The sequence below is a fragment of the Eretmochelys imbricata genome, chromosome 1 (assembly GCF_965152235.1).
Source record: "Eretmochelys imbricata isolate rEreImb1 chromosome 1, rEreImb1.hap1, whole genome shotgun sequence".
Taxonomy (NCBI): Eukaryota; Metazoa; Chordata; order Testudines; family Cheloniidae; genus Eretmochelys; species Eretmochelys imbricata.
Window position 1 is genome coordinate 266,166,226 of NC_135572.1, and position 27,856 is coordinate 266,194,081.

The 27,856-nt window shown below is 49.8% G+C and overlaps 3 protein-coding genes across 9 annotated transcripts in view; 2 read left to right on the forward strand and 1 right to left on the reverse strand.

The window, feature by feature from the left end:
- FAM227A (family with sequence similarity 227 member A) overlaps window positions 1-15,218 on the reverse strand; it is a 44,666-nt gene extending 29,448 nt beyond the window's left edge. The window contains exons 1-4 of one of the 3 annotated variants that reach the window (XM_077829832.1): window positions 14,963-15,158; window positions 13,512-13,693; window positions 8,400-8,490; window positions 2,549-2,652 (exon numbers count right to left, since the gene is read on the reverse strand). In XM_077829832.1, the coding sequence (XP_077685958.1) occupies window positions 2,549-2,652; window positions 8,400-8,490; window positions 13,512-13,541 (225 nt within the window). In that variant the 5' untranslated portion in view covers window positions 13,542-13,693; window positions 14,963-15,158. Of the gene's footprint in view, window positions 1-2,100; window positions 2,169-2,548; window positions 2,655-8,399; window positions 8,491-13,511; window positions 13,694-14,962; window positions 15,159-15,179 lie in introns of those variants that run through there. The other 2 variants (XM_077829840.1, XM_077829848.1) reach the window with 2 other exon arrangements.
- Window positions 15,219-15,447: 229 nt separating this feature from the next.
- CBY1 (chibby 1, beta catenin antagonist) lies at window positions 15,448-22,638 on the forward strand. 4 transcript variants are annotated; one of them, XM_077829934.1, is made up of 6 exons: window positions 15,448-15,586; window positions 17,347-17,466; window positions 18,109-18,214; window positions 18,298-18,413; window positions 21,760-21,836; window positions 22,180-22,638. In XM_077829934.1, exons 2-6 carry the CDS (start codon window positions 17,389-17,391, stop codon window positions 22,301-22,303), a joined length of 501 nt encoding a protein of 166 aa, XP_077686060.1. In that variant the 5' UTR covers window positions 15,448-15,586; window positions 17,347-17,388; the 3' UTR covers window positions 22,304-22,638. The 4 variants fall into 4 exon arrangements, with proteins under 4 accessions (XP_077686060.1, XP_077686052.1, XP_077686076.1 ...); XM_077829926.1 differs by having other exon boundaries at window positions 15,483-15,572; XM_077829943.1 differs by having other exon boundaries at window positions 15,504-15,549.
- Window positions 22,639-22,717: 79 nt separating this feature from the next.
- TOMM22 (translocase of outer mitochondrial membrane 22) lies at window positions 22,718-27,818 on the forward strand. Of its 2 annotated transcripts, none has more exons than XM_077829974.1 (4): window positions 22,718-23,601; window positions 23,754-23,874; window positions 24,400-24,517; window positions 27,083-27,818. In XM_077829974.1, exons 1-4 carry the CDS (start codon window positions 23,499-23,501, stop codon window positions 27,155-27,157), a joined length of 417 nt encoding a protein of 138 aa, XP_077686100.1. In that variant the 5' UTR covers window positions 22,718-23,498; the 3' UTR covers window positions 27,158-27,818. The 2 variants fall into 2 exon arrangements, with proteins under 2 accessions (XP_077686100.1, XP_077686091.1); XM_077829965.1 differs by having other exon boundaries at window positions 23,021-23,606; window positions 23,756-23,874.
- The last annotated feature ends 38 nt before the right edge of the window (window positions 27,819-27,856 follow it).

Below are 27,856 nucleotides of genomic sequence, written 5' to 3' on the forward strand. Positions count from 1 at the left end.
GAAGGTATAAGGCATACCATAAATCCAGACTTACAAAGCAAATGTCTTCCTTCATATACATGTACTACATTGTGTTTACTGTAGATTGCATCACATATTTTTGGATTGGATTGGTTACTTTGTAGGGACCAGTCTCTGTACAGCATGCTGTATTCACACACTGTCCACGTTTGACCTACTCTTTACCTCATCTTTACATTCCTGACTTATCTTGTCCATTGTTATATTGCTCGTAGTAAATAGTTTCTTGGGTGTTCTCCCTCTTATCTTGGTTAGCTCAGACATTGTCTCTTAGATTACTGACCCATTTACTTATATTAGTTAGCACAACTATTACATTTTCAGCCAGCTAATTAATTTACCTCCCTACTCCTGTCTTCCAAGACATGAGGCCTCCCCAACGTTTAATTATTTATGTCAGGCCAAGCCTACATCCCCTTGTGTCTGACTGTTCAAAGTCACTCCACCTCCACCTTCCACTCCGGTGGCAATTTCTCCCCCTTTGCCTCACAGATATTAGGCAGGACACAACAGGCAGTTATAACCACTGGAATATTTTTTTCCACTGAAATCCAATCTAGTGAGTAAACATCATCCGCATCCCTTCAGTCTTCCGAAAGCACATTCAACTATCATTCTGCACCTGCTGAGCTGGTAGCTGAATCTTTCTTTGGAGCTATCAAGTTGGCCAGTGTATGGCTTCATGAGTCAGGGGGAGCAAGGGATACTCTGGGTTCACCAGAATCACAACTGGTATTTCAATATCATCAATGATAATCCGCCAGTCAAGAAAGCATGTTACTGTGTGCAGCTTTCTGAGCAGTCCTCTGTTCTTAAAGATGAAAGCCTCATGCCCACACTGATATGGGAGAAGTGTCCCCAGTGATCCACCAGTGCTTGCATAACCATAGAAAAGTAGCCCCTTCTGTTGATGTGCTCTGTTGCAAGATGTGTGGCTGGTGCCAAATCAGGGATGTGCTGTATATGCCCTACCACAGTTTGGGTACCCTAGAGCTGCAAATATATCCATGATAGCCTGAACATTGCCTACAGTCGCAGTCCAGTGTAGCAGGATACAACGGCCCTACTCAATTGTATGACAACAGCCCACACTGTGAATTTTACAACTCCAGAATGATTTTCCATTGACCAGCTGCAGTTCGGCGCTGTAAACTTCCACAGTTAGATCATCCCTCGCTTCTGAACTGTAAGTGCTGGTCTCAGTTTTGTGTCCTGCGTGGGAGGGCTGAAGCAAGATCAGCACACAGATCCTGGAAGATGGCCTTTTCCATCAGAAAGTTCTACAACCACTGCTTATCACCACAAATCTGCATTATGATGCGATCCCACCTGTCTGCTCATTTCTCAAGCAGCGCTCCACACTCTGCAGCTGATCCATGAATCCCAACAACCTTAAATTGGTTTTCGCTATGTCCCTTAGCAATCTGTCCTCAAATAAATCGTCATGTCCCCAGTTGTTATGATACTTCCTACAGCTCTGCAAATACTGGAGGAGTCATTGGTTCTGTGTTTGCAATGTTCACGACAATAGTGCAGAGCTGCATGGGCTCCATGCTTCTGTCAGAGATGGTGGACAAGTGCTGCGTGGGTTTGTGGGATTTTAAAAATGGCGTGAAAATTAGGGATAGGGATGGCATTATGAGATGGAGAAAACTGCATGATGGGAACTTGACTCCCCCAGGTCCCAGAGTTCTTTGTGCGACTCATTTCTACCCGATAACACATTGCAAAAATCCCCCAAAAGGTATTGCACGGGAGGGTGGTGCACAATGCTTAATTTGTGCCAAGGCTTGCTATGGCTAAGCGCTGGTACCTCTAGGCTTGGCATTTCATAGCCCTGGCATCTCTAGGCTTGCCAAATCAGTTACGAAAGTAAAAAAATTGCCTGAGCCCCGGCACCTCTTTCATTTCAAATTAAGCACTGGTGGTGTGTGACACATTAGGACACCTACCCATGGTACACTGCACTTTGCATTGAGATAAGCATGCTTGATGAGTATACAAAGTGCCAAAGCAAGCAGACAAGTGTGCATGCTCACAAGTGAATATACCAACTTCAGTGGCTTTATGCTGACATACCTTGCACTGACCAGTCTGTAGTGTAGACCTGGCCCTAGTGATAACTGATCAGACCTTCCCCTTCTTACCTGTTCCACAACAGAACACAAACAAGACTTGTGAAATTGAAGGGCAGTAAAATTTAAAATCAATAAAAAGGAAATAACCCTTTACAGAGCATACAGTATAATCAATCTGTGGAACTGGTACGGAATGAAGGAGGATACAGGAAGGGATGGACCAGTGATATGATCCAATTTGTTAGGAGGGGGGGAAAATGGACTAGACAGACCAGTGGTCTGATGCAATAAGGCAATTCCTACATTCCTATGAATCCCTCCCAAAAATAAAACAAACATCAATTATTTCCCCCAGCAATCTAGAGAACTGGACTCTGCCTCTTTCCAAGAAATACTGCATATGTGTAGGGGAAGGGAAGAATTCTGCCCCTTCTCATAGGTGATCTTACCTTCTTGTAGGTGATCTTGGTCTGATCTAGTGAGTCAAAGTCTGACACATTCATAGGGTGCTCATACTTCTGTGCAAAGCGGCATATCTCCTTCCTATCTCTGTCTGCAGCAAGAAGATAGAAGAATGAGAATACTGAGGGGCTGAAGAGCATGACTGAGGCCAAAATGACACAAACCAGGAGAATTTCAGCTGAATCAGAAAGGTGAGGCAGCGTGCTACTCTCTACCCTACTTCATTCCAGTGAATAAGAGTGAGGATGAAGGGAGGCGGGGGGGGAATGGATGTACCCTTCTCCGCTATCTCAGTATTAAAGAATCAGTTAAGGTACTGGCTCAAGGAAGTAAAATGGCAAAATTATGGTGACATCCAGGTTATATATCAAATAAGAAACACTATTATAGATATAGGAACAGTTACCTTTCCAACAACATATAGGGGAAAGACAACCTTGCAGTTAAGGCACAGAACTAGTAGCCATGAAATCTTGGTTCTATCTTGGTCCTGCCACATAAACCCTACATGACCTGGGAGAAATAATTTAACCTCTCCCTGCCTCAATTTCCCCAGCTTCAAAATGTTTTCTTATTTATGTACTGCTTCATAGATTCCAGGTCCATAAGGGACCTTTGTGATCATCTAGTCTGGCCTTCTGTATAGCACAGGCCATAGAAGTTCCCCAAAATCATTCCTAGAACAGGTAAAATATCCAATCTAGATTTAAAAAATTGCCAGTGATGAAGAATCCACCATGACCCTTGGTAAATTGTTCCAATAGTTAATTAATCTCACCGCTACAAATGTATACCTTATTTTCCAGTCTGAATTTGTCTAGCTTCAACTTCCAGCCATTAGATCATATTATACTTTTCTCTGCCAGAGTGAAGAGCCCATTATCAAATATTTGTTCCCCATGTGGATACTTATAGACCAGGGTCGGCAACCTATGGTACGCTTAGCCCGCTGCCGGTCTGGGGTTCTGGCTGCCAGCCCCTTGCCAGCCAGGGTTCTGGCCACAGGCCCCGCTCACCCTGCTGCCAGCCTAGGTGAACGGAACCCCAGGCTGGCAGCGGGCTGAGCAGGCCAGTGGCGTAAGATTAGCATTTTAATTTAATTTTAAATGAAGCTTCTTAAACATTTTGAAAACCTTGTTTACTTTACATAAGACAATAGTTTAGTTATATAATACATCAGGGGTCGGCAACCTATGGCACGCGTGCCAAAGACAGCATGCGAGCTGATTTTTAATGGCACGCTGCTGCCTGCCAGGTCCCAGTCACTCAGCCCGGTGCCAAACCCAGGCCTGGACCCTGGCAGGCAGCAGCATGCCATTAAAAATCCTGCCAGCCCTGGCCCACTCTTCTCCGCCCCCCCCCGGCCCCGACAGGATGAAGAAGCTTGGTCCTGATGGCTGCTGCTGCAGGGCAGACAAGCTCCCCCCTCCCCCGCCTCTTCCCCCAGTGTGCTGCGTTCCTGTCCCTCCTCCTCTCCCTGCCGAGGATCAGCTGATGGCCTCAGCTGATGGCCCTTGCGTGGGAGGGGGAGAAGAGGAGCTCGTTGCTCCCGGGAGAGGCGGAGAAGAGGTGGGGACGGGGTCTTGGGGAAGGGGGGTGGAATCAGGGCATATCCCACTCTGAGCAGGGGGCTGGGAGCACCCCCACGACCCCAGCCCACACTCCCAGCCCTCTGCCCTGACCCTTACATCCCCCCCCAACCCCCTGCCCTGAACCCTGCACCCCCTCACACACAGCCAGCCCTCTGCCCTGACCCCTGCACCCCCCAAATTCCCCAGCCTCCTGCCCTGACCCTTGCACCCCCCCATGACCCCAGCCCTGACTCCAGTACCCCCCACACATACCCAGCCCTCTCACACCCCATGTCCTGACTCATGCAACCCCACATTCCCACCCCCACCCTGAGCACCAAACAGGAGCTCCTGCACCCTTCCACATTCCCACCTGCACCCCTCGCACCAAATGGGAGCTGCCCAGGTAAGCGCTCCACATCCAAACCTCTTGCCCCAACCCTGAGCCCCCTCCCTCATTCTAGCTCCTGGCCAGACCCTGCATCCCAGCCTGCTCCTTCAACCCGAGCCCTATGCTCAGTGCACTCCCACCCTCAGCTCAGTGCAGAGAGAGAGGAAGAGAATGGCCTAGAACCAGGGAGAAGGTAGGTATCCACTCTATGTGGGCAGGGCCGGGATCCCAGACCGGCAGCGGGCTGAGCGGGGCCGGCAGCCGGAACCCTGGCTGGCAGGAGCCAGCGGACTGAACCCCAGACCAGCAGCGGGCTGAGTCGCTCATCCCACTGCTGGTCTGGGGTCCCGGCCGCTGGCCCCGCTCAGCCCGCTGCCGGTCTGGGGTTCTGGCTGCCAGCCCCTTGCCAGCCAGGGTCCTGGCCGCAGGCCCCGCTCAGCCTGCTGCCAGCCTCGGTGAACGGAACCCCAGGCTGGCAGTGGGCTGAGTAGGCCAGCAGCATAAGATCAGCATTTTAATTTAATTTTAAATGAAGCTGCTTAAACATTTTGAAAACCTTGTTTACTTTACATACAACAGTAGTTTAGTTATATAATATATAGACTTATCGAGAGAGACCTTCTAAAAAACGTTAGAATGTATTACTGGCACGCGAAACCTTAAGTTAAAATGAATAAATGAAGACTCGGCACATCACTTCCAAAAGGTTGCCTACCCCTGTTATAGACTGTACCAAATCACCCCTTAGCCTTCTCTTTCTTAAGATAAATAGATTGAGCTCCTTGAGTCTATAACTATAAGAGATGTTTTTTAATCCTTTAATCATTCTTGTGGTTCTTCTCTGAACCTTCTCTAATTTATCAACATTCTTCTTGAATTGTGGGCACCAGAACTGAACACAGTATTCCAGCAGTGGTAGCACTTGTGCCAATTATAGAGGTAAAATAACCTCTCTACTCCAACTCGAGATTCCCAGTTATGCAGCCCCAGATCGCACTAGCTCTTTTGGCCACTGTGTCACACTGGAGCTCATGTTAAGCGGATTACCCACCATCACTCCCAAATCTTTTTCAATCACTGTTCCCAAGATAGAGTCCCCCATCCTGTAAGTGTGGCCTGCCTTCTTTGTTCCTAGATGTATACATTTACATTTAACCGTATTAATACCCATATTCTTTGCTTGCGCTCAGTTTACCAAGTGATGTAGATTGCTCTGAATCAGTGACATGTCTTCTTCATTATTTAATGCTCCCTCAATTTGTGTGTCAGCTGCAAATTTTATCAGTGAGGATTTTATGTTTTCTTCCAGGTCATGGATAAGAATTTTAAATAGCACAGAGCCAAGAACTGTCCCCGTGGGAACTCACTGGAAACATATCCATTCAATGACGATTCCCCATTTACAATTCCATTTTGAAGCCTACCAGTTAGCCAGTTTTTAATTCATTTAGTGTGTGCCATGTTAGTTTTATCAAAATATCACGTGATACCAAATCACTTCACAGTAGTGTTACAAGGCTATATTCATTAATTTTTATGAGGTTCTCAATTACTGTAGGCATGAGTGCCTTACACATGCCAATGGAAAAATACATATGCCAAAACATTTAGCTCTTAGTAGTTTAGGGGGAGCTGATGCACAATCTGTGTTCCAGGTTACCGGGGGTTCCTTAAATCAAAACAATGAGATTTGCTAGTGATGTATGTGACACTGAATATTATTTATCATATCTATACTGCATTATTCTCACACCACTCATTCTGGTCCCAATGCTGCAAATATTTATGTAAGTGAATAGCCCCATTGAACTCAATGGAACTATCTACATGCATAAAGTTCAGCATGGGCAGGGCTGGCCTTAGGGAAAATGGCACCGTAGGCGAACTTGTATTTTGATGGCCCTGGCCCCCATGGGTGTGGCACTCCCCATTGCCCCTGGCCCCCCATCCTGCCTTCCCCCCTAACCGTGCCCCCTTCGCTCCAAATGCCTGCTCCCCCTCCTGCACCCCTAATTCCTGCACCACTTCACTCCCAACCTCTGCCCCCCTCCTGCACCCCAACACCAGCCCCCCTAACACCTGCACTGTGCCCTCTTCACCCCAACTCCTGCACTCCCCTTCTGTGCCCCAATTCCTGCACCCCCTCACTTCTACCCCCTGCACCTCCCTCCTGAGCCCCTAAACCCTGCAGTATGCATGCCTCCTCACCTCAACTCCTGTCCCCTAATGAGCCCCTAACCCCTGCACTGTGCCCCCTTTGCCCCTAACCCTTGCATCCCCCTCCTGCACTTATGTTGGGAAACTGACCTGGATACACAAAGCAGCTGGCATTGCTGCTTGCTCCCCTACTGGACTGCTACTCCTCCTCCCCGCAGACCTAGGGGTCTGTGAGCAAGGAGATGTCAGGGCTTCCTGTATCCAGGTCACTTTCCCTGCGGGCTGTGTAAGGGGAGGGCAGGAGAGCAGCAGCTCCTGATGCCTCAGCACAGCCCAGGTGGGGAAGTGACCTGGATGCAGGGAGCCCTGGTATGTGTGTTGCGGGGACTATGTGAAGGAAAGCGTGTGTGTGTTGAGGGGAGTGTGTGTGCTTGAGTGAGTATGCTGTCTCTTTAAGAAAGCACTCAGGGTCAGGAGCCTGAACGAGGCTCGTTGGAACACAAGCAACTGCCAGCAGCTCTGGACCCAGAGAGGCACCAGCACACACAGATTCCCCCTGTCCAGTCACCCCAGCTTAGTGGAAATTGGGTACACAGGTGGGGGAGGAGGAGGACACCCTGCCATCAGCCCCTCTCCCCCCCACAGAGCAGACAGGAGGATGCTCCCAGTATAGGCGCCAACTCCGTAGGTGCTCCCTGCCCCAGCTCACCTCCACCTCCTCCCCTGAGTGTACCTTCCCCACTTCTCCTTCCAGCGCTTGCCCAAGCTGTGGGAGGGAGGGGGGAGGAACAGGAACAAGGTATTGGAGCGCTCAGGGGAGGAGTCGTGGTGGGGATTTGGGGAAGGAGTCCAATAGGGGCAGGGAGGGGGCGGAGTTGGAGCTGGGACTTTGGGGAAGGGGTTGGAATGGGGGCAGGGCAGGGATACAGTTGGGGCGGGACCCACCGGTGCCAGGAGAAGTTGGCACCTATGGCTCCCAGTCCAAAGGGAGGAAGTGGGGGACAGGAATAGCAGTGGCTGCACCCGTGGAGCAGGGCGGAGGAGGGGCATCCCTGCTCCAGAGGAGTCACCTGGCTTGAGGGCTGGTCGTCCAACTGCCCCCTGCAGCTCGGGTCTCTCCCCATGCCCTATGTTGCTGCTCGCCTGCCTGCCCTGCTGCCTCCATCAGCCCAGCTGGCCTCTCGGCAGCAGGACAGGTGGGAATCCAAACCCTGTGCATGGCGCCCCCTTGGGTGGGCCAGCCTGGGCAAGGGCCTGTACAGCCCACCCCAAAGGCTGGCCCTGAGCGTGGGCAGAAGTATTCACAGATTCAGGGCCTAAACTCCCCCAACCCTGTCCCAATTATTCACTGGGCTCAAAACCTGTCATTGATTCTCTGCAAGAGGTGTCTTTGTTTGTTTCAAAGTCCTCATCAGGAATCTAGAGCTGTCTCCAGGACATGAGGGCACACACGGTTTGTACATTCAGAATTTCAAAAATTACATGGTAAAATTACTTTTTGCTAGGGCAAATACACAAGGAGGACGTGAGCTGCTTGAGATGCCAGGGGCATTTCAATCTGGAGCTTGCAGGAAATGTCCTAAACTGTGACTCCACTGGAAGGGGGATCATTAATACCGCAGTATTCATTGGCAGGAAATGTCCTGATCTGGAGCTCCTTAAGCTGTACTCATCTCCCCAATAAAACCCCAAAGATATGTAATTAGAAAGCATGTGTGCCTCTTTCCCTGGATGTCTTGAAGTGCTTTTTCTCTCTTCTGAAGCTCTTCTGTCCAGAGTATCTCTTTAATGATTTCAAGTCCTCAATCACCTTCAACAATAACAAAAACAACAGCAATTGGTGTTAGGGATTAATTCCACACTAAGTTTTGGGGCTTGGGAACAAAAGGACCCCGGACTCCTAAAGCAGCTACTTAAGCTCAAATGTTTTCAGTTCTGAAATATAATTCTACAATCAATTAACTTTCTCTTGCTTCCTTTTTCTGTTATTACCTTTCGTGCCATTGCTCTTCCATTCTCTTTCCTCTCCCTACTACATACATACCTACACACACACGCATGCACAAAATCCAGGTAATTCACAAAATCCCCATTCAAAACTGCAAGATTCTGTTCTAATTTTGGGGTATCTGCTCTATAATTCCCCCCCTTTAAAGGACTAAGTAATTTCCAGCACCTACTCTCCTCGGAAGCCACTGTTAGGAGGCCACTGTTTTGCAACATCTACCCTGCTGGAATGATGCATTGCCCAAATGTACCATTAGGAGTCACTCCTAAGTTACTCCTGGGGGAATTCTGTGCCAAAAAATTAAAAATTCTGCAACAAAAAATTAAAGATTCTGCAAACAATATTTTCAGATTCTGCAAAATTCTGCATACTTTATTTGTCAAAATAACACAATATAATCACACCAGTTTCAATTATTTTTGGTCATTCATTTCAAACTACCTGCCAGCAAATATGTCTGTAACAATAAAGACAACAAAAAAAGATTCAGAAAATATTTTTTGACAAATAGATTCCTTACTAGGCATATTTATACAGAACTCTGAGTAATAATTCATTTAAACTACAATACAGAACCAAATTTCCTGCACTTCCCAGAAGCCATGCAAAGGCTGGGGGGAATCAAGGGTAACGGAGGAGTGAGAGAGAGAGAAATAATTGCTGGGAAGCAGCCTGGGTGTGAACTTGGAGGGTTGTTGGGTATGGGTGGGAAAAGTATGGAAGAAGTTTTTTTCGGGGGCGGCAAGGGACTGTTAGGGAACTTCCCCCATGCAGATCCTGGCTGACTCCTAGCCTCTCTCAGTCAGACATAAGTGTCCCTCTGCCCCCACTCAGACACGCCCCCCCAACCCCCTGTGTCCTTCCACCTCCACTCAGACACCCACTTCCCCATTCCCACATGGCCCTGTACCTCCTGCCCATGTCTCTGTGCCCCCACTCATCAACCCCATGTCCCTTTGTGGCCCTGCACCCCATCCCTGTCCCCATGTGTCTCTGTGCCCCCACTGAGCCACTCCCCTGTCCCTATGTGGCCCTGCACCTCCCTCCCCACTGTGGCTCTGAGCCTCCACTCCCACTGAGCCCCTGCCCTAGTCTGTCCTCCCCCACTAGCCCTTATGAGCCCCTGTCTGACCCCCCAGCAGCCCACACTATCTGTCTCCCCATAGTCCCTGTCTCCTAACCTGGCCCTACAGAAGCTGTGAAGAAGGCTCTTTCTCTTCCCTAACTGGCTGGGACCACCTGTTGTGTCCTATCGCCACAGTGCCCTCTGGTGGGCAAAAAGCAGTACTGCAGAAGTTACTTGCTGCTGGAAGCTGCTGTTGTGTTCTATTGCCGCAGCACCTGCTGGTGGGCAAAAGGCGGAACTGCAGCAACTTTTGAGCAGAAGCTTTTTTCTGCACAAAAAAATAAAAATATGTATGGCTCATTAATCGTGTGTGCGCAGTGGTGCAGAATTCCCCCAAGTGTACTAAGTCTATGCTTTTCCTTGCATATGCTGCAGCAAACTGTCTTTACTCACCAGGTCACCAGTGTGGAATTTTTCCAACTCCACTCGCAAATGTGCAATTTTCTGGTTCACTTTCTGCATACTGCCAATTGGGCACACTGAGAAGGTAGGTATGTTAAGGAACCTCTTTGGAGAGTATTAATAAGTGTAACAAACCAGACAAAAAATCATACTGCTACTCTTTTTCTGATACTTTCTCTATTTGCTGCTATTTCTCTTCCATATTTTCTCTCTCTTTGACTTGTTTTCCCTTGTCTGAGCAGCCCTGACTCATGTCACTAACTGCACAATCCAAATCTTTCAGAAAAGCCTCCAAACCTGTTGAAAATGGTATCCGTTGTTAAGGAAAAGTTAGCACATGTGACTCCATTTTGGTTTGGGGCCCACCATTGTTTAAATGCCAGTACATCATACACCAGGAGGAGTGATCCTTAGATACTGAATCCCTGTGAAAATCCTCCTCCTTGTCTCCAGCCTGCCTTGACTCCCAGTACCTGGTTTTTGTCAGTCTCTAACTCCCTGTCTCTTGGCCTTGATGTGAGGCCTCCCATCCTGATAATAAAGGTTACTGATGCATAGCTTTACGACCATGCTGTGTAATTAACATACTGGTATAGCATGAGGAATGCACTAAGCAGGTATAGGTGGTAGATAAGACAAGGGTTTGTTTATTGGCTAAGGTTTCCGATGCACGAGGGCAACATGCTTTGCTAAAAAGTATATAACCTTTGTATAATCTGTATTCAGGGTCCCCTCCTGGCTAGCAGCGTAATAAACTTAGTGTCTTTTGGGAACTCTGCAGTTGTGGACTTTGTTTCTGTGCCTCAGCCTAGATTCGAACTGTGCGTGACCTATCAGGTATAATTCGCAGCATTGGTGTGCGTGACCTATCAGGTATAATTCGCAGCATTGGTGTGCGTGTCCTACCAGGTATAATTCGCAGCAGTTGTGTGCGTGTCCTACCAGGTATAATTCGCAGCAGTTATGTGCGTGTCCTACCAGGTGTAATTCGTAACACCGTACAGTGGAGCTGCAGACTTTGGACTACCAACAAAATGTTTGGCAAATTGGGGACCTCTTGAAAAATTAAAAGGGAAGGGATATTTATTTTGATTTTGCCTCAAAGAGATGCTTCTCATAGGCTCTAGACACCCTGCCATCCATTCAAATACATTCCATATCAATAAATACAGTCTGTACCCCATCTTCACCCTTTTTACAAGACCATGATAAATTTTGTACTAAGTATGCCTTGTGAGGTATCATTTCAAAAATTCAATTTGCTTAACATTATTGTCCTGGTAAAATATGTCTGGCAAAATTACACGTCAAAAATTATAAGATTCTACTGTATAATATTGCTGTAACATGATCCAAATTTAGAAAAGCAGGCACAAACCAGTTCATCAAAAAGAAAAGACAAACCAACACCTTATCCTGGTGTCAACAAAGTCAAGTGGACCATCACCTAGTTAAATGGCCATTCTCTGGCAGGAAGAAATGTGTAAGCAAGAACTTTACATATTGACAATAGAACAACTAGGGGTTCCCATGTAAACAGAATGGCTATCACATGCACCCCAGCTGGAGATAATCCCCAAAGATAATCCTCACACAACATAAATTACCTCTCTACTCTACTCCTTTGCTCATGGCAGCAATGCCTTAAGAGACACTGAACTGAGGGAGGGGTCCTGGCCTAAAAGCTTCTAGCCATTAAAGACTACAAAGAGCAGGTGATGAGAAAAACCTTTGCTTAGAATCTACCTAGCTTGGTAAATTACATACTAGTTTGCATTTTATCTTTTTATTTTCTTTGTGACCAAGTCTGACTTTTATGCCTCTTTACTTGTAATCACTTAAAATCTTTCTGTAGTTAATAAACTTGTTTTATTGTTTTGTCTAAACGAGCGTGTTTGGTTTGAAGTGTTTAGGAACCTCCGCTTGAGATAACAAGGTTTGTGCATATCTTTTTCCACTGATGAACTGACAGACTTTATATGAGGTTGCATCATCCAGTAGAGAGCTGGGCAGTATAAGAAACATTTCTGGGGGAAGATCTGGGACTGGGAGTTTGCTGGTATCGCCCTGTATGGAATTAACGGGTGTCTGGCCAAAGCATTAATGTAATTCAGCTGGGAGTGATTTTTGCGTGCTAGATGCTGTAGGTGAACTGGCCAGGAGTGGTTGTTCTCCCAACAAAGCAGTGCAAAGGCACCTCTGATTGGAGAACTGAGGGGACACAGCTGTTCAACAGTCTAGATTGTACCCTGGGTGATGTCACAATAACCTTCACAGCACAATACATCAGCCAGTCATCAAGAAATAGAACAGCAAAATCTCCCCAATCATTTACTGACAGTCAAAAAGTTTGGTCTATTACAGACCAAGTGTTGATGAAACAAATGAAGTTTTACCTCTCCCTTTCCCAGCATCCAAACAGTTCTTCACTGCTGAAATCTCAGCATCATGCCCTTATTAGAACAGCCCAAACTATGGTAGGTTATGTTTAATTGGCCAAGTGAAGCAATCCCTCACACTCAACTCAATGGCATTTCTTTGTGTGTCTGTAACATGATCATTGTTGAAAAATCACATTTCATCAATTCCAGAATCTCAGGGACTCCTCTAGGTATCAATGGGCAGAACCCTATAGATTTTGGTGAAAATCAGAAAGTTAGAAAAGCTTAATTGCCATTAAAATCCCTATTTAGTCATTGAGGATGTAGAGTGAGACGGTGACCTCATCATCAGAGTCCAGTTACGGTTAGTAGAGCCCTTAGCTGCCACCCCCTGCCACACCCATACACTGAACAGAACCCTATTGATGTTGATGAAAATCAGAAACCAAAAAACAAACTGATTTTAGAAACCCCAAAAGCTTGATTTCCATTAATGTTTACCAAAATCAACAGAGTTCTGCCCATCGTGGGGGATGGGGGCAAGGGGCTTGGCTGGAGTGGAAGCACAAGATGCACATCTGGGTGTACAGCTTGGCCTACATAAGCAACACAGTATGTGACTCTCTAGCGTTGATTGTTCACTGGCAGAAGATACATAAAGGTTTCTTGTTTACACTCTGCTGCATGTTCAACTTCTCAGTCTCCTTTGCTTGTTGCATGGGCAATACCCCCACAAATTCTTGGAATCGGATAATTGGTGAAGTATTATTTAAGGCTGCCATGTTTCCAGTGCAAAATATAAACTAATTCCTAGCAAAGTGGGGACAAAACATTTCCATTACAAAAATATTTTTATAGAATCTCTTCCTCTCTCCCACTTTACTGCCTTCAAAACCAAATGCCCTTTGACAAACCTTATTGGATTTTGCTTTGCGTGAGTTCATACCGAGGTCCCTCTTGATAATTCTTCATTGCCACAGGCAGTAAGGACACTGCACCTCATGTGGAAAGGTCAGGACATCTGTGGGGCTCAGATGAGTGGGAGAAGGTCATCTGAGGATGATTCTCCCCATAACAATGGAAACAAACAGCCAGGCTATGTTTTAAGGTATAAACAAGGATTCAGCAAGCTCAGATGTTTCCAGATGACACTTGTTTTGTGACCATTTGTTTTCTCCCTTATATATATGCTATATTTGTTTTAGTTTTATAATTTTAACTGTAATTTTCTTGGGGCAGGCACCTTGTTATATACTTTACTTGTACAGTGCCTTACACATCTATAACACCATAATAATAAATGGGAAATGTGTGGAAGCTCAGAGAAACTTTGGAGTGAAGAGGGAGGGAGACATTAAAATATCAGATTTTGGTAGCATTTTTAAAGGTATGATGTGAGATGTCTGGGCCTTCCTCCAACAAATGAGCAGCGAGCAGGCCTGTCAAAAGTTCCTGTATGAAAATATTAACCAAGATAATTCCCATCTGGGAAAGCAGCTGGTTAGGAGGAAAAGGTGGAGAAGTGGCCCTCTGTCCTAAAAGCAATGAGTTTCCTTAAAAGAGGGACACAGTGAGTGAGGTAATAGCTTTTCCTGGACCAACTTCTGTTGCTGAAAGAGAAGACGGGCTTTGGATCAACACCAGAACTGAAGGTTTTAAGAGGAGCGAGCGGAAAAGCTGGTCTTCTCTTTCACCCTCAGAAGTTGATCCAACACAAGCTATTACCTCACCCACCTTGTCTCTCACACACCCTGGGACCAACAGGGCCACGCCACCACACTCCTCAAAAGCACATTGTCTTGGGAAGTGACTAGGACATGGCAGGGCTGGTTGTGTCACCCCCGCCGCCGCTGTAGGCCAGACCGGGGCTGTTACACTCGGGTGCCCCTGCGGCGGGCGGGCCAGCAGGGGAGAAATGACCCGGCCCAGGCACGGCACCGGGCAGCAGCAGTACATGCAGGCCCCACGGTGCAGGGGGCACTGGGGCAGCGCCTCCTCCCCTGCCGGGACTGAACGGAGCCCTCGGGCTGCCCACGTTCCCCGTCAGCCCCTGGAGCAGCTCGGAGCCGGCAGGCCCCTAGAGCGCCCCTGGCTGCCAGCGGCTGCAGCGCAGAGCCTCAGCCCAGGAGGGATTTGCAGCCCCGCCCGGGCCCCGAGCGCCTCCTGACGCCACTAGGGGGCGCAGCGTCACAGCCCCCCCTGGCTTCGTACGAGCGGGGCCTCGGTGAGACAGGAGGCGGCCCAGCAGCGCGGAGGGCGGCTGAACCCCCGCTGGGGGGCGCCGGGCGCGGACGCAGCCCGGGCGGGAAAGAGGCCCCGGCAGCCCCCGAGCCTGCCGGGGTGGCGCTGGCCGCGCACGGCTCACCTGAGCGCTCGCACGAGCCCCCAACCAGCGCTAGGCGGGGGAAGTCTCCAGTGAGGGCTCATTATACTAGGCGTCCCTCTATCACCATGGTAACCCTGCGGCGCAAACCATTCTCCTCCGCACTCCGAAGGGAGCGACCGCTCCCACTGGGTGCGGGAGGAGGGAGATAAGGAACTCGAGGTGTGGTAGAGAGAGAATGCTGTTGGCTCGCACTCACCTCCCTATTCCATGGTACTGTCTAGCTTCAGAGTCTCCCCCCGCGTGACTATTCGCGAGTCCGACACTACCATTCCGGGCTGGGGAAGGGGGGGGGTCTGACATCTGATACCGGGTCATACCTCTGAACTCTCTCAAGGGCTCTGAATACGGATCGTTCCATTCATGAACAGATCCCTGGGGAGAGGATGTACTTTAACGTATGCCCTCATACAGAATAACGTTCTACCGGTTCCCGGCCTTGCCCTCTCCCCAGTGGTAGAATCCTAATCTCTTCCACCGAGGTGGTACGGACCGTTCCCCCGCCGCAAACTGCGGACTTCGAAGGCGTCAGATACGCATGCGCAGGACGGCTAGCAGTGGAAAACAAGGTAGAGTGGGGCGCTTGGTGCAGGTGTGGCGAGGAGGGTGAGCTTCCCTGCCGCGCGGGTACTAGAAGGGTCGCGGGGGACCCGGATGTTTCAGCCTCGTTTTTGATCGAAAGAGACAATCTCCACTGACACCCTAGCATTCCCCTTCCGCCCTTCCCCCCGACGCACGCGCGTGTCTCCGGCTCGTGGCTGGGCAGCCGGTGACTTCGCGCCCTCCCACCCCCAGCGTGGGCACGTGGCGCCCGGCGGCAGCAGCAGCGGCGGCAGGAGGAGCGAGGGACACCCCAGGGGATAAGCCCCCGCCGGGGCCTGGAAGCCTAGCAGCCCTCCCTGCCCTGCTCCCCAAGCCGCGCTGCCTCTGCACGGCTGGGCACTCCCCAGGCAGGGTGGGCGGCACAGCTCCAAGCTGCGCCTTGACACACTCTTTCCTCTGCCCTGAAGGAGCCTGGCACTGGCCGACGACACCCCCTAGAGCTGGTCCCTGCCCGTGGAGCCCGGCTGCCACGAGATGCTCCCTGAGGTGCTCACTCGCTGCTGCCCTTGCACTCCTGGACCTGCCTCTGCTCCTGAGGAGCCAGGGCAGCGGTGAGCAAGCATCTCAGGGAGCTCCTTTGTGGGAGAGGCAAGAGCACGTCAAGGCACAGCTTAGAGCTGTGCTGCCCGCCCTGCCTGTGGAGTGCCCGGCTGTGCAGAGGCAGCCCAGCTCAGGGAGCAGAACAGGGATGGCTGCCAGGCACCCAGCTAGCATCCTGGCTCCCCCAGTGTGGAGAGCCAGGGGCCTGGGCAGGCTGGGTGGCTCCCATCTGCTTCCAATCTGCCAGCTCCTGGCAGGAGGTGACCGTTTTCAAACTGTGGGGCAGGGGGATACCACATAGTTTGAAAACCTTTATGCTAAGGAAGACAAATCTGGGGGGGACATTATGTGACTCCATGTCACCTCTGGTTTGGGGGGCAGTGCCCCCCTGCTCTCCCCAATCTCTGCCCCTGCGTAGAAGGTAAAGAAAATCCAGTCCTGGGGAATTGTGGGAAGGGACTGAAGGATTAGTAGCACCCAAATTATGTAACCTGGGTTACAGTTCGCCTCCACACTGCAAAGGGTGGGTGTCACAGCCTGAGTTAAAGCAGAACCCAAGCTCTAATCCCCACCCAGGCAAGCAAATCTGGATTCAAAGCCACTCCAAAAGCAGGTCAAAGGTTTTTGTGTGGTGACAGTATGGGGTTTAGGGCTAAAACCCAGTTAAGAGACTGGGTTCACCATGCAGTGAAGACATCCCCTGAAAGGGACTACTTACTCCAGGCAGATGAGGCTATTCCAGGGTGAATGCTTCATATGAAGCTTTGTTCTTTTTAAAGTGGGACTGAACAAAGCTCTGAAAATGTACTTGGGGTTTCTGGTTTTAGAGTACAACTGATTAAAATTGATACAATTCCCAGCTGATCAAATATTTGAGGAAACCAGTTGGTTTCTATAAAATAGTAACTGAAAATACTCTTATAATTACAATATGTACACTCAGGAAGACACTTTCCAGAAAGAGCCTAAAAGATTCTCGCTCACTGAGGGCTCATTCCTAGGTCTTAAGAAGAGTTAAACAGTGATTTTAAATATATCCTATCATTTTACTTTTTAAAAGCCATAATTTGTCTAAGCATAAATACTGAAAATTGGAACCAACAAACACCAGAAACTGGAACTCCTAAATATTCTATAGGGAATCATCCTGTGGTGCGAGGTTGGATAGATAAGAAATGTCTGAGCTTTTCTTTCTATGTTTTGTCCTTGTATCTGGAAAACAGGGCAAGGCAGCAGAAGTGAGCAGGCTTGGAGATTGGAAAGCCATGCCTCTCTTTGGGAACACATTCAGTCCAAAGAAAACCCCACCTAGGAAATCAGCCTCCCTCTCCAACCTGCACTTGGTAAGTGCGGGATTCTAGGGATCTTCTATCAACCCTTTAAGAACAAGGGACAGGTAATCTGCCTTAAAAATGTTATTGTAACAACTCTCATAACAAAGTATTAGACACTCCCCCCCCACACACACAGAGTCTCTCCGCTCTCATATTCCCATCTGTTTCTCCTTCCTCTTCTGGTCCAGAGTCATGACCACTTACTGATGGCTGGATAGTGAGAGAAGAAGTGGAATCTTTAGTTAGTGGCATACTTCACTCCATCTTCAGTCAGAAGCCAGATTCACGGCACCTGAAACTTCTAATGTGTGCTTTTAATACAGACGGCAGTGGGGCAGGGGCTTTCCTTACGGTTGGCACCAAAGATAGAGTAGGACCCGGAGAATGAACTCCCCTCATGTCCCTAAAGATAGCTCTTTTAGTTCAGGGGTGACATATGTTGGAAGGAGACTCTGTATAGGTGTGTGTGAGACAGAAGCTTGTACTGCAGCAGCATGTGCAATGTTAATAATAGGACATCAGATTCTATGGCCACTGATACAGCACCTTTCACAAGAATGGCAGTCACTTTAAAAAAAAAGTGAAGGTGTGAGGGAAAGTATGGAGAGAGAAAATGAAAATTTTAGAAAACATTGACTTTTTTTTCTGCAGCTGGACAGATCGACCCGTGAAATTGAGCTGGGCCTGGACTATGGCACTCCCAACATGAACCTCACTGGACAGAGTCTGAAGTTTGAGAATGGCCAGTGGATAGCCGGTGAGGAGCTGCTCCTGTTGCTTTGGTCTGGGAGGGTTGTGGAGTTACATGATGATTATAACTTTGGCCTGTCTCTCCTTTAGAGTCAGGGAGCAGCAGTGGGGATCGCAGGGAGACACAGCGGCTGCGCAAACGGAACCAGCAGCTGGAGGAAGAGAACAATCTCCTGCGTCTGAAAGTGGATATCCTGCTGGATATGGTGAGGATGGGGAGATTCACCTCTCTGAAGTGACCAGAAATGCCCCTGAGACAGAGTGAAGAGTTCTGGGTCATCCCCAAAACACAGGTCCTAATGCCAACCTGTGTCCCTGCTCCCATTCACACTGAGCCCTACCCCGCTGTTAGACACACTTAACACAGTAGTGATTGTGCAAGAGTGAAGATTGACCTCATCCACTTCCTCCCCAAGAGGAGGAGAAGGTCCAGGTCCCTTCAGGAGAAGAGCTGGATTACAGTGAGTACCATAGTTGAGAGGAGGAGCCTGAACATCTGGATGATATAGGAAGACTTCCCCCATACCTTGAGTGTTTTCCATTTTCTATTTGTATATTAGTATCTTCTGCTTGTCACTATTGGGCTTCTGCAGTCAGTGAAATGAAGACCTTGACCATTCATGGTCACTTGAGATCTTAGGTTCCATAAGGCCTTCTTTCTTGCAAGAGTAATGAAAAAGATCTTTCATCTCCATATAGTCTTTCACCCCAAAGACCATTATAAACTGAAATACAGCAATACACAGGGGTCACAGCTTCCATGGAAAAAAATGCAGCCACTCCTGGAGTGAAACATGGTAACTATTTAACAAGTAAGAATGTTAACCGATATGTCAGGGGTGGCCAAATTTACTGAGCCTCCAAGTCATGTTCGACAATCTTCAGAAGTTCAAGAGCAGAGGCACACCTGCTGGGGCTTGGGGCTTCAGCCCTGTGGCGGGGTGATGCCCTGCAGAGAGGGGAGTCTCAGGGCTTCAGCACAGTCCTGCTGAAGCCTCAAACCCTGGCTGGTGCACCCCATAGGGTTGAAGCCCTGAGACCCCCACTTCCTGCTGAACAGAAGCCAGAGGCAATGCGCAGGATGGGGGTACGTGGGGTCACATGCCCCCCAAAATCTGCTAGGATTTGCTGACCCCGCTCAGTCACATGGCGCCACCGGGCCCCCTCCCTGCACAGCAGCTGCTGGAGCTGGCAAGCTGGGATTGCAGCTGTGAGGAGAGGCAGCGGCAAACAGCTGGGAGTTGCAGGGAGAACTCCTGAGGTTAAGAGGGAGGCGTGCCTGGGAGGGCGTGACTCAAGCTGTTGGGAGGGGTTGAACCTTTAAATTGTGACCTCCCCCCACTCTCAGGCACCAGTTGTCTCTAGCAGAAGCCCCAAGCTCCCCCGCAATCTGGTAGGTGGAGAATGGGGGTGTTGTGGGGGGGGTCTGTGAGCTGCACTTTAACCCCGTGCTATGTCATCCTGACGAAATAGCAATTTGGGTAATTACATTCTCCTTCCCTAAATCCTTCTGCAGTTTCAGTTAGAAAGATGCTGTTGTGGTTAAAGCACAGTCAGGAGGTCTGTGCTCTCCATAGCGTTTCTGGGTGGCCTTGGGCAATTCAGTGAACCTTCATGCCTCAGTTTCCCTCTCTGTAAAATGAGAGTGATATTTCTCTACCTCACATGAGTGAAAGCTAATTCATTCATGTTTGTAAATCTCTGCAAGGTCATTGGACACAGTGTGCTGTGAAATCCAAAGTATTAATTGCGGAAGCTCTTTCTCACTTCTTCCTAAAGCTGTCGTATAGTGTGTTACAGACTCAGAACCTGCTGAGTTCCACCCCAAAGGCACTTGTGTATCTGTGGTGTATGTCTGTAAAGTGCTTAGGGATCCTGCTGGGTGTAAGGGACTTCAGAGATATGTTAGATCAGGGATCGGCAACCTATGGCACGTGTGCCAAAGACGGCACGCGAGCCGATTTTTAATGGCATGCTGCTGTCTGTTGGGGCCCAGCTACTGGCGCCGCTCAGCACCTGCTGCCGAACCCAGGCTGGGATCCCAGTGCCATTAAAAATCCAGCCCACCCCAGCCTGCTCCCCCCCCCCCCGCCCAGGGCAGGGTGAAGAAGCTTGGTCCTGCCAGCTGCTGCTGCAGAGCAGGCAAGCTCCCCCTGCCGTGCTGGGTTCTTGCCCCTCCTCCTCTCCCTCCCTGCTGCCGATCAGCTGATGGACCTTGCGAGGGACGGGGAGAAGAGGTGGGACAGGGCCTTGGGGGGGGTGGAATCAGGTCATATCCCCTCCAGCCCCCTGCCATGAGCCACTCTGGGCAGGGGGCTGGGAGCACCCCCACAACCATAGTCCACACTCCCAGCCCTCTGCCCTGACCCCTGCACCCCCCTCACACACACCCCAGCCTCCTGCCCTGACCCCTGCATCCCCCCACAACCTAGCCCTGACTCCAGCACCCCCCACACATACCCAGCCCCCACACCCCATGCCCTGACTCCTGCACCCCCCTCACGTGCCCTCTGCCCTGACTCCTGCACCCTCCTCACACACTCCCAGCCCTCTACCCTGACCCCTGCACCCCCCACAACCCCAGCCTTGACTCCAGCACCCCCACACATACCCAGCCCCCCCATGCCCTGGCTCCTGCACCCTCCTCACACACCCCATGACCTCACTCTTGCACCCCCCACGTTCTCACCCCCACCATGAGCACCAAACGGGAGTTCCTGCACCCCCCTCCCCCACATTCCTACCTGCACCCCTCGCACCAAATGGGAGCTGCCCAGGTAAGCACTCCACACCCAAACCTCCTGCCCCAACCCTGAGCCCCCTCCCTCATTCTAGCTCCTGGCCAGATCCTACATCCCAACCCCCAGCCTGCTCCTTCACCCCCAGCTCTGTGCTCAGTGCACTCCCACCCCCAGTTCAGTGCAGAGAGAGAGAGGAAGAGAATGGGCTAGAACCAGAGAGAAGGTACGTACCCACTCTGTGTGGGCAGGGCCGGGATCCCAGACCTGCAGTGGGCTGAGCAGGGCCAGCAGCCAGGACCCTGGCTGGCAGGAGGCGGCGGACGGAACTCCAGACTGGCAGCAGGCTGAGCCGCTCAGCCCACTGCCGGTCTGGGGTTCTGGCTGCCCGGCCCTTGCCAGCCGGGGTCCCGGCCGCAGGCCCCGCTCAGCCTGCTGCCAGCCTAGGTGAACAGAACCCCAGGCTGGCAGCGGGCTGAGCGGGCCAGCAGCGTAAGATCAGCATTTTAATTTAATTTTAAATGAAGCTGCTTAAACATTTTGAAAACCTTGTTTACATATGACAATAGTTTAGTTATATAATATATAGACTTATCGAGAGAGACCTTCTAAAAAACGTTAAAATGTATTACTGGCACGCGAAACCTTAAATTAAAGTGACTACATGAAGACTCGGCACCCCACTTCTGAAAGGTTGCCGACCCCTCTGTTAGATAGTACTTTCCTTATTCTGATGTATATTTTATAAAAACAATACTCCATGGGGATGTGAGGGATTATTCTTACTCTTATTCTTGTCTGCTCTTGGTTGCAGCTGTCTGAGACCACAGCTGAGTCCCATCTGATGGAGAAGGAGCTGGAGGACCTGAAGAGTCACAGCCGGAGGAGGAGGTGAACAACAGCAAGAAACAGGGGGTTAGGGGATGGGCGAGCAAGGGAATTTGGTTTGAAATCTCCATCACGCATGCAAGCAGGGCTGCTAAAGCTGAAGGGCTCTTCAAGCCTGGCTGGGACAGCTTCATTGTCTTGGTAGCACATGGTGATATTACAGTCCGCTAGACAGGTAGCCAAGTTCCCAGGCTTGAAATGTTAATGCGGCCTCCAACCAGAAGGCATCTACTATACTACTCCGTAGAGCTGACGCAATGCTCTTGATAAGTCACCGTAGGACATGTTCTGTAGCAATGAACATCTCTTTCTGCCCAGACCACTCCTCACTTCTTTTCCTCTATAGACCTGCCACTCAAGGCACAGAGCCCTTCGTGGAAGCACATGTTGATAATCTGTTTTATCAAGGACTGCTGGGCAAGAGTCCTTTCTATACTGTGAGCAGAGGAGTATTTGTGAGTGGATGGTAAGGAAGATGTCTTTGAATATGTGCACGGCCTTAGTGTCTCTGGTTTGCAGCTTCTGTATGGGTCTCCTTGCTAATATCTTTGATCTCACAAGCTTCGGATTGGCCTTTCCCCAACTCCTGTTCTAAAAATCAAATAACATCCTAAACTAAAACAGTCTTTCCATTTTCAGATATTTATTATTATTATTTTTGTACAAACCATTAACTCTGCTTCCTGCTGTTGGGAGGTGGGTTTCTGGAATTGTTTGTTCTCCTGAGTGTTTCTTACATTTGTATAAAATGAAAACAAATTAAAAAAATTGTATAAAATTAAAAGAAACCACATTTGTGAATGTTACGTTCTTGCTAAGGTTGGGATCAGGTTACCGCCCCCCCCACCCCCCCACGTGCACTCTTAAAGCCCTAACTGAAAACAGGCCCCAGAATGTTAGATGCTGCACAGACATGTAGTGAGAAACAGTCCTTGCCCTGAAGAACTTACAGTCTGATTACATAGGATAGACAAAGAGTGAGAGGGGAAACAGAGAGATGGAGTGATTCATTCAAGGTCACACAGCAGGTCAGTGGCAGATCTGGGAATAGAAAGCCAGTCGCTTGAGTCCCACGTCAGTGCCCTGTACACTAAACCAACACTGCCTCTATCTCACAGAGATGTATTATGCCCTTCCTCCATGAGCCATGGCACAACTACTGGCCATTTCCTTCTGCAGCAGAGGAGATGAGCAAGTGGGGGAGGGCTGGGGTCTAATTTCCCCCCTGCATACCCACTTCGCAAGGTGTCAGGGCAAGAGCCTGTTAAGCTAAGGGCATGAGCCTTTGGAAGCAGAGGGGCCAGGAAGCTGTGGGCAATGGAGGAGGCCACCTAGGAGTTAGGAACAGATGGAAGAGGTGGAGCGGATAGGCAAGGCTAAGGGCTGTGCAGCCGGTGTGGGGGAGCAGCGATGGAGCATGGGAGAGAGAGCACCTAGGCAGGGGCGCAGGCTAGGGCCCTTTGCCCTGCTGGATTTGCAGAACTGGGCAGGAGAGGCCTCTGGGGGGAGGTTGACCGCTAGAGGCCGCTCTCTCCCCCCAGCTCTCAGCCCCTCCCGCGTGACTGTCGCTCGCCTCCCTTCCGCTGTCTCTGTCATCGGCCGGGGCCTCCGTCTCGTCGGCTCCCTTCCGCTTCCGGTGTCACCCCCGCTCTCCTGGTTGCAGCCATGGCCGCCGCGTCGCCCCTGTCCCCCGAGGAGCTGCTGCTGCCCAAGGGCGGCCCGGGCAAGGCGGAGGAGCTGGCGGAGGAGCTGGAGGAGGACGACGACGACGAGGTACCGGGTCGCGGGGCAGGGAGCAGGGGGAGCGTGGCCGCCCGCGGGCTCCATGTGCGAGGCCGGGGTGACCCCTGCGCGTGGGGGGCGCAGGGCAGGGGCCGTTCCCGGCGGCATCTCACGAGTCTGACTCTGAGCCTCCCCCGCAGCTGGACGAGACCCTGAGCGAGCGGCTCTGGGGCCTGACCGAGATGTTCCCGGAGAGCGTCCGGACCGCGGCGGGAGCTACCTTCGATATGTCCCTCTCTGTGGCCCAGAGCATGTACCGGTGAGAAGGCGGCGCCGGGGGCGTGGCTGGGTCTGGCTCTCCCGGGCCCGGGTGGGCTGTCAGGGCCGCGTGCCGTTTTTCCGGTCAGGGTCGGTTATTGGCCGCTCAGGCACCGCGCTTGCGGGCTGCGTTCTCTGCCCCTGCCACCGGTTGTTGGGCTTGTGCGCGAGCGTCAGTGAGCAGCGCAGACTGTGCTGAAGGGGTGTGTGGTAACGCTACACATCCTGCTCAAGCACATAGCAGAGTATGGGAGCCAGGACTGGAATAGCAATGGGGACTACAGATTAGGTTCAGGTGCTTTGGCAGAGCTACCTGGAGTGTGCAAGACTGGAATATCAAAAATTAGTCCAAATCAGGATTGAGGTACCCAGGCAGAGCTGTATGGGAGTTTCTCTTGGTCCTCCCTTTCTAGAGGTAGAAGGGGAACAGGGGTCTGTTGTTCCATATACAGGGGTCTGTTGTTCCTCCCATATGAAGGGAACTCAAATCAAGATTTTTCTGTCATGATTATTTTTTTCTCTCTAGATTCTCCAGGGCAGCTCTCTGGATTGGGACTACCTCCTTCATGATCCTTGTTCTTCCTGTTGTATTTGAAACTGAGAAACTGCAGATGGAGCAACAGCAGCAGCTGCAGCAGCGACAGGTGAGCCTGAAACCTCAAGACCCTTGCTCCATTGCAGTCCATGAACACAGGCTAATACTCTTTGGTTGCCTTGCAACAGAGAGATTAGCAGATGATGATGGGGTTTGTGGGACACCATAAACCTTGTCTTGCTTGCGTCACCAGGATTCCCCCCCTACTTTTTCTAATACCAGCAGTTTCAAACTCATTTAGCAGAGAGGAGAGGGCTTGATTTCATGTTTAATTATGGTCCATGAGCCAGGGCATAAATTCAGGATGGCTTATTATCCTCAATCCACAGCACAAATCCCACTGATGTCAGTGGGAGGCTCACACAGAGATCAACTCTCTCTCTTGAAGTCTGCACTCACACCCACTACCCCAGTCCATCTGCTAGAGTTATCAGTTAATGCTGATGTTGGCATGTCATCACTGGATTTTTACAGTGGCTACTTCAATCAGTTTAAAAGGGAGAAGGGGAATTCATCACTGACTCATTGTTCCAAGCTCTCTGCAGATTCAGGCAGCTGACATGACATTGTTTACATTTAGTTTGTATGTGGAAGGTGCTCTTTGCAGCAGTGAGGGCTAAAAGCTGATTTGGGCTGGGGCAGTGTTCCCTCTCATTTTTTACATCCACGTGTGGAATAAATTTTGTTATGTGCACCAATAGGTGATGTGTGGCGGAGGTGGCACCGAGGAGTTAAGAGTGAGGGAGGAGGCTTAGGGTTGGGGGTGGGGTGAGGGCTCTGGCTGGAGGTGTGGGCTCTGGAGTGGAGCCAGGGATGAGGGGTTTGGGGTACAGGCTGCCCTGGAGCTGTGGTGGGGAGAGAGAACTCCCCCCAGCCCTCTCTTGCCACAGCAGCCCAGGCCTGGGCAAGAGAGCCTTTCCCTGTCCGCAGCAGCTCCAGGGCCGGGGGAGAGGCACCTCTCCGCGCTGCGTGCCTGCGTAGACCTTGATAGCCTGCTGCACAGCCGCATTGCTTAGAGGGAACTTAGGCTGGGGTGTGGGGGAAGAGCGCTTAGATCAGTGGTGGGCAACCTGCGGCCCTTCAGGTAATCCGCTGGCGGGCCATGAGACAGTGTTTACATTGACCATCTGCAGGCACGGCAGCCCGCAGCTCCCAGTGGCCACGGTTCGCCATTCCCGGCTAATGGGAACTGCAGGAAGCGGCGCGGGCCTCAGGGATGTACTGGCTGCTGCTACTTCTGCAGCTCCCATTGGCTGGGAATAGCGAACCGCGGCCACTGGGAGCTGCGGATGACTGTGCCTGCGGACAGTCAGTGTAAACAGTGTCTCCTGGTCTGCCAGCGGATTACCCTGATGGGCTGCATACAGCCTGCAGGTTGCCCACCATTGGCTTAGGTTCTGCATAACGTGAGTATATCATGCAGCCATCAAATGCATCATATAGGCCTGATACAGCTCATGGGCCACATGTTTGATACCTCTGACTAAGAGTACTGAGATGAGATGTCTTATTTTCCCTTTGCTATCTGAATAAGTCTACAGCAGTTAGCTGCCATAGCAGAGCGGGAATGGTATTGCAAAGTGACAGGAGTATTGCACTCTCAGCCCTACAGCGTGAGTTAAGAACAGACATATTGGGTCAGACCAATGGTCCATCCAGCCCAGTATCCTGTCTTCCAACAATAGCCAATTCCAGATGCTTTGGAGGGAATAAACAGAGCATGGCAATTATTGAGTGATCCATCCCCAGCATCAGGCAGGCAGAGGCTTAAGGATACCGAGAGCATGGAATTCCATTCTTGACCATTCTGGCTAATAGCAATTGATAGGCCTGTCCTCCATGAACTTACCCACTTCTTTTTTTAACGCAGTTATACTTTCGCTCTTCACAACATCCCCTGGCAACAATTTCCACAGATTGACTGTGTATTGCATGAAGTACCTTCCTTTTGTTTTAAACCTGCTGCCTATTAATTGCATTAGGTGACCAAGGAGTACTTGTGGCACCTTAGAGACTAACCAATTTATTTGAGCATAAGCTTTCGTGAGCTACAGCTCACCTCATGAGATGCATTTGCGAATACAGACTAACACGGCTGGTACTCTGAAACCTGTCATTAGGTGACCACTGATTTTTGGTTATGTGAAGTGGTAAATAACACTTCCTTATTCACTTTTTCCTCACCCACTGTTCAGGATTTTATAGACCTCTATCATATCTCCCCTTAGTTGTCTCTTTTCCAAGCTGAACAGTCCCAATCTTTTTAATCTCGCCACATAACATTGTTCACTTTTTTTGGTCTGCTGCTGCACCCGCTGAGTGCATGTTTTCAGAGAACTAGCCATGACTCCAAGATCTTTCTTGAATGGTAACAGCTAATTTAGTCCCCATCATTTTGTATGTATAGTTGAGATTGTTTTCCAGTATGCATTATTTTGCATTTATTGACATTGAATGTCATCTACCTTTTTGTTGCCCAGTCACAAATGTGGAACCCTTATTATCAGATGCTAAACCTCCTCCTTACTGGAATTATGGGGGAAGGGAGGGGTGCTATGCTGTTTTCAATCTTTATAGTTAAATAGTTTTTATAACCCAGTATCATCTCTTGCAGATTCTCTTAGGACCCACTACAGGGTTGTCTGGCAGTATACCAGGGGCCCTGCCACCACTTTCTGGAAAGATCTAACTTCCAAAAGCTGCTTCAATCCATATTACATGGGGAGACCTCAACATTGATTCATTTGAACTGTTGGTTTGTCAGGCTGGGCATTCCCCCTGCCTCTTTTTTTTTTTTTAAACTTTGGGACACTGACCTATCCATAATGGGGCAAAATCCCCTCTCCTGGACCTTTTTTTTGACGGGCTTCTGCCTGTAGCTTCCCCTCCAGCGGTAATAAGTTTTTCCTTTTATCCAGTCAGTCCATGCAGTGAGCAGTTACAGAGACTTCAAATTGAAGAGCACCTGCTGTGGGCTCCTTACCTTAGGACACAAAATTAGGCTCTGGCCAGTTTGTTCAGTAAATTCTGCAATTAAAAGAAAATCCTGTATTTCTCCTGGCTAAATCAAGGCTGGAAGAGGCCAGTGATAGAAAGGAAGGAGTGAATATACCAAGAGGCAGAGTACAAAGAGTAGTAAGTTTCATCTGAGCCCTGTAGGAAAACTTGTTTTCAGTATTTTCTTTGCAATTTTTTTTTGTTGGAGGAGGAAAGGGGAGCATATTTGGTTAAAGATTGTGCCTATGCTGATGGTTTGCATCATAAAACAACTACACTTTGGAAATCGGCTGCATATCTTTTTTGTATTAAATATTAAATAAATTGAACCCAAACATGGTGTGTTTAGTAGACATCCCTTGTGGATTTGCATCTTGAGGGCTCAACGTTC

Coding starts and splice junctions, on each gene's coding strand:
- CBY1 (XM_077829926.1), top strand. CDS start 15,519: ATGCGCAGGACGGCTAGCAGTGGAAAACAAGGTAGAGTGGGGCGCTTG. Junction 18,215..18,297: donor GAATGGCCAGTGGATAGCCG/GTGAGGAGCTGC, acceptor TCTCTCCTTTAG/AGTCAGGGAGCAGCAGTGGG. Junction 21,837..22,179: donor AGTCACAGCCGGAGGAGGAG/GTGAACAACAGC, acceptor TTTCCTCTATAG/ACCTGCCACTCAAGGCACAG.
- TOMM22 (XM_077829965.1), top strand. CDS start 23,499: ATGGCCGCCGCGTCGCCCCTGTCCCCCGAGGAGCTGCTGCTGCCCAAG. Junction 23,875..24,399: donor GTGGCCCAGAGCATGTACCG/GTGAGAAGGCGG, acceptor TTTTCTCTCTAG/ATTCTCCAGGGCAGCTCTCT. Junction 24,518..27,082: donor AGCAGCTGCAGCAGCGACAG/GTGAGCCTGAAA, acceptor CATCTCTTGCAG/ATTCTCTTAGGACCCACTAC.